We start from the raw sequence: 11,001 nt of genomic DNA, 5'->3' as shown, positions 1-11,001 counted from the left end.
TCCACCCCCTTACTGTCTGGCTCTGCCCCTTTGATCCCCCTGGACTCTACTACCAGGGCCCCACCAGCCTATCCCTTGGTATCCTCTGCCTCTGCATTCCAATAGGGAGGCAAAGGAAACTATAATCCCGTATCCCCTGGCAAGAAATGGTGCTAGTGTTATTCCTGTTTCAGACAGGCCTGTGAGGCCTCTTCTGACTCTAGTGAGCCCTTCTTACCTCTGGTTCTTCCTGCTCCTTTGTCAAAGGTAAATTTTGGCAGTGAGGGTTGACTATGATGGGCAGGAATGAAGCCCATTCCAGCTGGACATGAATTGGGAAGTATCTAGATCTGGCTCAGAATAGAATGCAGCTTTTCACATTGGAGGAGTTTGTATTCTGATTTTCCTCAACTCTGAAATGATTCCCATCTGCATTACTACGGTGCAATGGCATTGATTCATGCCTTCCGACATGTCCTTGAAGCATATTTTTTAAAATCAACATGTATGGAAATGTTGCCTTTAATGATACAACAAATGACAGTATTTATAAAATGCTTTTTCAAAGTTCTTCACACAACATTACTTAGAAACCCTGTGAGGAAGGCCTATATTATTATCTTCATAACAGGAGGGATAGATTCTGAAAAATGCTACTTCTTCAAAGGTCAGCCACTGAGTTCATTGCTGAGCATATTTTGAAGTAAGAACACCCAGTTTATAATCTAGTCCACCCTTCCCCAACCTTGGGCTCTCCAGATAATTCTCATCAGCCCTGGCCAGCATAGGCAATGATCAGAAATGCTGGGAGATGTTGTGCAAAACATCTGGAGGCCACCAGGTTGGGGAAGGCTGCTCTCGTCTAATCAATTACTCTACTTTGGGAGTCCGATTTTCTATGTCATGCAAAAGCCCCAATACCTGTAGATAGAAAAACATTGGCAAACATATAGCAACATTTGAATATGTCCATGACCTACTGTTCTCTAACAGGAAGGCATTGTTTTGACAAACTGTATAACTCTGACATGTAAACACACACACACACACACACACACACACAGGTGTCAGCTGGAGCTGGGACTTCTCAACTGTGGATGATTGTAAGCAACTTGTGGTTAGTAACCAAACTGATGGTGAGGACAGGGCTAGCATAAGATAAACACCACCACAAGGAGCTTTATAGGCACACAGGGGAAAGGGGAAGCGTGTGCATATGTGTGTGTTTGTGTGAGAACGACCTTGGTGCCAACCAGCTGAGCAGACATACAAACGACTGCGCAAACTGGGAGTGGGAACAAGGTAGGCGGACAGAATTTACTACAATGTTCAATTCCTTATGGGAGCTCTCTAGACTGGAATAAATGAGTGTCCTCTTCCAAAGCTTTTGTTGCTTTTGTTTTCTCTTATTATTTATGATTAATATTTATATACTGCCTTGTCTGCTTAACAGTCATCAAAGCAGAGTACAACCACTTAAAGCCATAAAACCTTGAAGCAATAAAAGCAAGAACATTATAAACAGTAAAAACATTAAAACTACATATTTTTAAAGGCTACATTGAAGAAGTGTGCCTTCACACCATTCTTAAAGTCCAAGACGTCGTCCAATCCACACAGAATGGAGACTTTCCTACAGGACTGAGTCTATTTCATGGAGAAAACTGACCCCCAAAGGGTTCATGCAGCTTGCCTGTGAGAGTGCAACTACAAAGCAGAAGTGGCAGTTAAAATAGCAGTTTTCTATAGCCAATCTGATATTTTGTAATGAAACCAACTTCCTGTAAAAAATGCAAATCTGATTGTGTATCTCAATCTAAATTTCATTGAACGAAAAGAAAACCTTCCTAGAAACTTTGCCTGGAAAGTATTAAGCATGAAATAGCCTTAGAATTATTTTTGTCCTTGTCAAACCACAGTCAAACCTAGTCAAGTGGAGGTAATTGTAGCAATATGTGACTGCCCCGTTGAGGTCAACCCCAGGCCATATTTCATTGGGAAGTTCTCCTGGGCAGTTCCTATTTGTTCCCATGGTGTTTGCATAGGAGATCTTCTCAGAGGCGTGTGCCCTTGGCTGGGATTTTCTCATATAGCCTAATTAGAGCCAATGGAGCACAGACAGATGCAGATCTAATATATTAGGAAAAATCCTAATGGTGAGACCTTTTGAATAATCTCCAGAGAAAGTAGATGGGAGTTACATTACTTGAGACTAGATAAAGAATTTGATAAAGAGGCCGTAGGGATTAGGAAATCTTCTCCTGGCATTTTAGCTTTGAACTTTTCTTAGTCAGGAGATGACATGAATCTTGTGTAACTCCCGAGCTGCATAACCACAGCCTTCATTAGGTCTAGGTGTGTGATATTGGATGACTCATTGTGGAAGGCTGAGACAAGGTGAGATGACGTTATGAACCACTTTGATTTAATGACATCCACTACAGTCTGGTTCACTACAATGAGCTAGAATGAGTCTGTCTTCCTAATATGCCAGTTTTCTGTGTGTTTCCATCTTAGTATGGAGGTAAAGGTATAAAGGCTCAAAAAAAATTCAGAACCTCTCCCTCCCCATATTTTTCCCCAGGGACTTTTTTGTCCTTGGGGGAAATTTTTTTTAAAAAATCTGTTCTTCCCCTGCCCCCTATTTTGCGGATAAGGTCCAATACCTTGGATAGCTCATTTAGAGTCCTGGGTGGTTCTGACTGAAACCCAGAGTGATGCACAGCCCCACCAAAATCGGAGCCACCAGCCTCCACTGTAAGTATGTTTAGGATTGTGCTGTCAGTCATCTGAGCCCACCCCTGCAATCTGAAGTGGCACATTCCTGACACAGGTTTGCTGCCTTATCTGTTATTTATGAGAACTAAATCCTAGGGATGCTTCAGTATTGGAAAAGGACTGGTGAAAATTTGGTCAGATGACAGACTTTTCATGGTATAATGTGATAGCTATGAGACAATTTATTTTGCAGAATAGGAGTTATATTTGTCATAAAGCCATTGATTTAAATCACAGAGGATATAGATGCTGTGTCTTGTTGCTTTCAAGCAATAGGCTTAGAAGCGGGATTTAAAACATGGATCTCACAATGAAACCAACAAATGTTTTTAGTTGGCATACTTTCACTTAAACAACATTAGCCCTATTGAAAACAATGGGTCTTAGGAGTTCTAAATGCAAAAGAAGCTAGTTTGAGCAATTTCTGGAATGTAGCTAGCGTTGTATTTCAGCCTTACCCAACCTGGTGTTTTTGAGATGTTTTGGACTACAACTTCCAGAATTCATGACCGTTGGCCATGCTAGCTGGGGCTGATGGGAGCTGAAGTCCAAAACATCTTGAAGGGCACCAGGTTGAGGAAGACTGTCTTAAGGGGTGTGTAGATGATGACTCTCACAGGGCATTCAGCATATAGGCTTACTCTGGAGTATGCCAGTTTGAAGTCTAAAGCTGAACCCCCTATGCACACTTATCTAGGGGAACTTGTTTTTTAGTAAGTTTGCATGGGATTTGCATTAGCATTAATGTCAATTATATTATTCAGAGAATGTTACAAAGGGGTTAAAAAAGGGTTAAAAGCAACATACAAAGGGAGGGAGTGATCCAGCGCCGTCCCTCTACCTCATCATGTTTGCTGCCCTCTACTGGTGGAGGGCAACTATCCTCTATCTGTGGGAGCTCTCCTCATGATTGAGAATGCAGGGTTCTCAGTCGTGCGGAGAGCCCTCATGGATAGAGGAGGCTGTCCTCTTCAGACAGTTGCCTTCCATGAGCAGAGGGTGATAAACATGATGAGGGAGAGGGGCAGGGCTGGAGGCTCCCCCCATCACATGTTGATTTCAGTCCCCATTCAGAATGACTGAATAGGGCTACTGTGACCCACAAAATACTTTACACATAGAACATTTTCTGTTGGAAAGGCTCAGTGGATGCCATGGTCACCCTGATGGTTAATACGTAGTGCATTTTATCTTCTGTAATGGCACATAGGTTGAACGTATATGTAGTACAGTGAATCCAGGGGTGTGCTGCCATTTCTTGATTCCTTTGCAAACAATGGTTGGAGCTGTCAGGCTTACAACATTGGTTATCTGTTCAGTAGATGCATAGGGCAGATGTACATCAGTGTGTGTGTAGCCTATTGTGGCACATGAGGATCTTTGCATTAGGACCGAATTCCAAAACGTTCAGGTGGCAACCCAACACACACTTGCATGAAAGTAGGGACATAGAACATGGCAGGACTTATTCATACGTTCATAGGAGTGTGCTGCATGGTTTCAATCCTATGCACCTGTTCCTAAGAGTAAGTACTATTTATCATACTGGGACATACCTCTGAATAAATATATTCAGCATCTGGCAACCAGGCTGCAAAATTCTGTGCAGAACTAGACCGCTTAAAACCCATTGATTCCAACATTTGCAAAAATGGGGTGTAAACTATTGCTTTAAAACAGTTGCAAGTTGGTTTGATCACAGCACTAGCAAATATAACCAGTTTTTATATAGCTTTAAAACAAAATCTCATCTTTTTCATCTGACAATTGAATGTCATCTGGCCACACTGAATCTGTTCTAAGGGATTCACAGAGATGTACTTCCAAACCAAATTCATATTTTTGTTTTGTTCAGAGAGGGATTCATTGCTGATTTTCTTGTGTTCCTTGTCCCTTCCCATTCTTTGCAAAGGCTATCTACCTTCAAATACCCATCCTACGTTTAAAGAAACCAAAGTTCAATGGTTACCTTCATTTATTTTAAAGGCCATGATTTTTAAAAACATGGTGAAATTGTTCTGGAGGGGGGTGGCTTTGTGATGCACAGGTGCCAGCCAATCAACACTGTGCACAGCTGGCTACTGCTCCAAACCAGCAGAACTGGATTTCCCAAACTCGGCTCTGCAAAGGAGTGGATGTATGTGATTAGTGATGCCCCTTTTTATGTATGTTTGTATCCACCTGAGTACAGTTTATTCAGCTTTGTTATGTTCAATGTTACTGATTGATTGATTTGCACTTTTAGACTGCCCAATAATTGGAGTTCTGTGGCTGGTGTACAGGTAAATTAAAAACATTAAATGCAAACAATGAACAATGATAAAAGCAGTGCATAATAAAACCACAATAAAGCCAGTAACAAAGGCCAAAAACAATTAAGCATGTCAAACCATCAGCAAAATAAAACAGTTCTTAAAATGCCTGGGGGAATAATCCCTTCATCTGGCACTGGAAAAACCATAGCATAGGTGCTAGGTGAGCCTGTTTGGGAAGGGCATTTCATAGACAGAGAGCCACCACTAAAAGGCCCTCTCTTAGCTAGTCCTGTGTTCAGGGAGATGTTTATCCATCCATACAACAATGTATTTCCATGGTAAAACATTGCCAATATGTTTATTCACCTTTCCCCCAAGAAACTGGTCATTATGCAATGCATTGCGCATCCCTACCCTAGACAATACATTTACATCCACCATCAGTGTTTGATGGGCATTTTGCTAGCTATCCAATAAGGCATGCTGGTGTATTTATCAATGCTTAACATCAGCATTTGTTTTTATTCATTTTCCATCATTTTGCTTGACCTCCCTACCAACTTCTGTTCTCTCTTTTCTCCCCTCACAGGCAATTAAACATCTGCCCGTATGGAGATGCTGCCGCCGCCACCACCAGCAAGCATGAACTTGTGCTTTGTGTCAGAACAAATCCAACCACCATATATGAAATTTTCTGAATGGAAATTCAAGCTGTTCAAAGTGAGATCGCTTGAAAAGCCACTTCCTGAAGACAGCCATCTGGCTAGCAACAATAAAGGAAAAGGGGCAGCCTCTCTGGACAAAGTCAACGAGCAACAGGCTGATGTGGCGGCTTTAATGTCACCTCAGGCACCCTTTGAAACAGACACCGAATTGAACACAAATACACAGGCAATAAATAAGGGTGTCTTTCATATGAACTATAGAGAGACTGAAGCTCATCAAGCAAACTTACAGCATCTTTGCCGCATCTGCGGTGGCTCATTTAAAACTGACCCTTACAAGAGAAGCCACCCTGTTCATGGGCCTGTGGATGATGAGACACAGGCTCTTCTGAGAAAGAAAGAGAGGAGGGCCACGTCCTGGCCAGATCTTCTTGCCAAAGTGTTTAAGATTGATGTGAGAGGAGACATGGACACAATCCATCCTACTCATTTTTGCCACAATTGTTGGAATGTGGTTCAAAGGAAATTCAGCAGTTCCCCATATGGAGTGTCTTTCCCAAGGAACAGCACGATGGAGTGGCGTCCCCATTCGTCAAGCTGTGACATCTGCGGCAGTTCCTTCCGTGGGGTCAAGAGGAAGAAGCAATCCCTGGATCCACAGCTGAGCAAAAAGCTCCGAGTCATTGCGGGGCGTGCCAGAAAAATAAGGCATGTGAGAAATATGAGACAAGTGAACCACAAGAGTTTAATGAAAAAGATTGCCAACTGCAAGAAGATCCATCTCAGTACCAAGATGCTTGCAGTAGACTATCCTGCAGACTTTGTAAAGTCCATCTCTTGCCAGGTCTGTGAGCACATCCTGTCTGACCCCGTCGAAACGACATGCAAGCACTTGTTCTGCAGAGTCTGCATCCTTAAATGCCTCAAGGTCATGGGGAGCTATTGCCCATCCTGTCGTTATCCTTGCTTTCCTACTGATCTGGAGAGCCCTGTGAAATCCTTCCTGAGCATCTTCAACAATTTGGCTGTGCGATGTCCTGCACAAGACTGTCATCAGGAGGTCTCTTTGGGAAAATACTGCCGCCATCTTTCCAGCCACAAAGTGGTCGAAGACAAAGAGGGCTATGTGTACGTCAACAAAGGTGGACGACCAAGACAACACTTACTTTCGCTTACCCGGAGAGCTCAGAAGCACCGCCTAAGAGAACTCAAGCATCAAGTAAAAGCATTTGCTGAGAAAGAAGAAGGGGGAGATGTCAAGTCTGTGTGTCTGACTTTGTTCCTACTGGCTCTGAGAGCTAGAAATGAACACAGGCAAGCTGATGAGTTGGAAGCTATAATGCAAGGGAAAGGATCAGGCCTTCACCCAGCTGTTTGTTTGGCAATTCGAGTCAACACCTTTCTCAGCTGTAGCCAATACCATAAAATGTACAGGACTGTAAAAGCAATAACAGGAAGACAGATTTTCCAGCCACTGCATGCTCTCCGAACATCTGAAAAGTCCCTCCTACCAGGTTACCATCCATTTGAGTGGAAGCCACCCTTGAAAAATGTGTCCAGTAACACAGGGGTGGGCATTATCGACGGGCTGTCAGGGATACAACATCTGGCTGATGACTACCCAGTAGACACGATTGCGAAGAGATTTCGATATGATGCAGCTTTGGTTTCTGCCCTAAAGGATATGGAAGAAGACATCCTAGAAGGGCTGAAAACTCAGGACTTAGATGACTATTTGAAAGGCCCCTTCACTGTGGTGATTAAAGAGTCCTGCGATGGAATGGGGGATGTTAGCGAAAAGCATGGCTGTGGCCCGGCTGTCCCCGAGAAAGCAGTTCGATTCTCTTTCACCCTCATGAGCATCACTGTCACACATGACAATGGGAGTGCAAAGATTTTTGAAGAAACCAAGCCTAATTCGGAGCTTTGTTGCAAACCTTTGTGCCTTATGCTGGCTGATGAATCAGATCATGAGACACTCACGGCCATCCTGAGTCCCCTTGTAGCAGAAAGAGAGGCCATGAAGAGCAGTATATTGATATTGGATATGGCTGGAATCCCCAGAATGTTCAAATTCATTTTTAGGGGCACTGGGTATGATGAAAAGCTTGTCCGTGAAGTAGAGGGCCTGGAAGCCTCTGGCTCTACTTACATTTGTACACTTTGTGATGCGACGCGCCTGGAAGCCTCTCAGAACTTGATCCTTCACTCCATAACGAGAAGTCATGCTGAAAACCTGGAACGGTATGAGGTGTGGCGGTCCAACCCCTACCACGAGACTGTTGATGAACTACGTGACAGAGTGAAGGGTGTTTCCGCCAAGCCTTTTATCGAGACTGTTCCATCAATAGATGCATTGCACTGTGACATTGGCAATGCAGCTGAGTTTTACAAGATATTCCAATTTGAGATTGGTGAAGTGTACAAAAACCCTGATGCGCCAAAAGAAGAGAGAAAGAGGTGGCAGTCAGCTCTTGACAAACACCTCAGAAAGAAGATGAACCTGAAGCCTGTAACAAGGATGAATGGAAATTTTGCTAGAAAGCTCATGACCAAGGAGACTGTGGAAGCAGTTTGTGAACTAATCAAGTGTGAGGAGAGGCATGAATCCCTCAGAGAACTCATGGACCTTTATCTTAAGATGAAACCAGTATGGCGGTCTTCATGTCCCACCAAGGAATGCCCAGAACTGGTATGCCAGTACAGTTTCAACTCTCAACGTTTTGCAGAGTTGCTGTCCACAAAGTTCAGGTACCGATATGATGGCAAGATTACCAATTACTTTCACAAAACTCTTGCTCATGTTCCGGAAATTATAGAAAGAGATGGCTCCATTGGTGCTTGGGCAAGTGAGGGAAATGAGTCTGGGAACAAACTGTTTAGACGCTTTCGAAAAATGAATGCCAGGCAATCAAAATGCTATGAAATGGAAGATGTCTTAAAGCACCATTGGCTGTATACTTCAAAGTATTTGCAGAAATTCATGAATGCTCATAATACATTGAAAAGCCAGGGGTTCACAATCAGTCCAGAGCAGAATGAGGGAGATTTTTTGACTCTGGAAGACACTTTGGAAATTACTGATTCCATGGAATTCTAAATGAAGGAAAAATTGCATTGGTCTTGAAGCTGAATTGCCTTTAATGGGGTGCAGGCAGATTTGAAAATACCATTTTTTTACACTGAGTGGTAAAGAGTTCTGCCCTTGGTGAAAGGCGTTGGATGGTGGGCTGTTCTGGGCAACAGATTCCAGAACATGGTAATGCGAACTAGTAGAGTGGTGTGGTTTAGAAGCCAGTTTGTAAGAGGGAAATGGAAAGGAAGGTAGCAATTTTACTCTTATTTCATTATATTGTATAGGGTTTGGGAGTGGGTGGGGTGGTGTTTTTTTTTGCCAAAGTTGAGGAGGTTTAGAAATGTTTGACAATCAAATATGGATTATAATACACTGCGAAAATGGAAACTTTACTTTTATAACTATATTTTAGCTGCCCTGATGATCTATTTGAATGTATGCAATAAATAAATATTTTATTTACAAGTTCAAGATTTCCACAGTATGGAGGCATTTAAATACAGGCCTAGTAGTATAAACTCCAAATATTGATTAAATATTTTTAACAATTATAACTGGGAAGCCTCTTTAGGCCTCAAACAGCTCAAAAAGTTTCAAATATTGAACAAACATAAAAGTAGATCTGAAATAATAATCTGTGTAACATATTTTAAATGATGTGCTGTTAAATCAGATATTTAGAAGTACCTCTTTTATCTCTGTTTAAGGTGTTTTTAAATTTTGATGATAGCTGGTAAGGGTAGGGAATAAGAGTGTAACAGAATGACAGTATTGGTTTCTTAACTTCAGTGAAGCTGTGAATTGTTGGATATATTTAGAACATATAGGGTTGAATCCAGACTTAGTCATATTTAGAGTAGACAGGCTGAAATCAGTGGCACTTAAGAAAGTCATTACCACCTTAAGTCTCATTGATTTCAATGGGTCTATTCTAAATATGACTAAATCTGGAGTCAATCCAGAGAAAGTCCCTCATGCTTAAGTTCAATTAAAATTAACGAGACAAGCTAGTTGTGACTAACTGCCCATTGGTTTGACTAGGACTTAAATGCAGTTAAATTATTCTGGATTGGAGATATGAGATGTATAGCTGAACATCTGGCCCATAATCCTTGTGCCATGAAATATATTTTATAGTAAAATCCACTATTTCTACCATACAGTAGCTATTTCTGCCCTATCAGAGTTAATAAACTAGCAGGACTTTTTTTTTTTTTTTTTTTTTACTATTCTCTAATCTTAATCTAACTTAATCTAATCTTGATTTCACTTTTTCGGCTTTGGCTATTGGGCGGTATAGAAATGAAATGAATAAATAAATAATTTTTTTTTTTGCCTCGCTTTCCATATCTAGGAAATGGATAGCTTATTCACATACTTCAAAGGACTGTTTTAAGACTACTTGAAGCATGGTGATGTCACAGCATATGTTTATATTTACCAGATATCACAGTGGGGGAGAGAGAGAGAGAGAGAGAGAGAGAGAGAGAGAGATGTGGGCTTGCTGGTTTTGAAGGCAGACTTGTAATGCCTAACTCCATTCTTACCAGCACCACCATTACCAACAACAAGAAGTCCCAGTGGATTCATTGTAACGATTTAAGCTTGTTTCAATGCGAGCTTTTATTTTAACTGCCTTGCTGGATTGTGATTAATTTGATTTACACATCTGTAATGCTGCTTATCTATTAGCCCTCATTACAGTATATATAAAATTGTTCATACACTAGGATGATGCCTATCTACACTGTTCAGACAACTAAGGCATATGCTTTTTATTACAATCTCTTTTATATTTTGTCGGCAAGTTCTAAACAAATAATTCTACTGATGCAATAGCAATAATCTTATATTTTAATGGGTTTTTTTAAGCCAATTTTTGTTGTTCTAAAAAGTGTTTGCTTAAACTTTCTAATTTTTGTAAAAGAATGTTTCTCATTTTTTTTACATAATGTGTTTTAGTGTTGTGGCAGAGTTTGCAACTGATTATATGGGGTGTGGGTTTTTTTTTGGTATGTATAAATGCTTTGGGTGATAATAAAATGTTATTCTTTACTTTTTAAGAGATGGTTTCTTGCATTAGTAATTTTCATCTGGTTATTAGTACATTCCGAAGAATTTAATACCATGCCCTTAACTAGCTTCCTAACTGCATGCAACTATTCATGTGCTATGGGAGTGATTGTTCCCATCAACTTTAAAAGCTGCATCTAGCTAGCTCAAAGGGCCTTGGGTGACTATCACAGTG

General features: G+C 41.3%; 1 protein-coding gene across 1 annotated transcript; it reads left to right on the top strand.

Annotated features, from left to right (window-relative positions):
* The first annotated feature begins 5,600 nt into the window (after window positions 1-5,600).
* Window positions 5,601-8,777, top strand: RAG1 (recombination activating 1). Its single transcript, XM_084851078.1, has one exon. It carries the CDS (start codon window positions 5,622-5,624, stop codon window positions 8,775-8,777), a length of 3,156 nt encoding a protein of 1,051 aa, XP_084707204.1. The 5' UTR covers window positions 5,601-5,621.
* The last annotated feature ends 2,224 nt before the right edge of the window (window positions 8,778-11,001 follow it).

The sequence above is a fragment of the Heloderma suspectum genome, chromosome 1 (genome assembly GCF_057233095.1).
Source record: "Heloderma suspectum isolate Gila_16-S chromosome 1, 16-S_ref, whole genome shotgun sequence".
Taxonomy (NCBI): domain Eukaryota; kingdom Metazoa; phylum Chordata; class Lepidosauria; order Squamata; family Helodermatidae; genus Heloderma; species Heloderma suspectum.
Note: the sequence above shows the minus strand (reverse complement) of the source record. Positions and strands in the feature narration are given on the sequence as shown.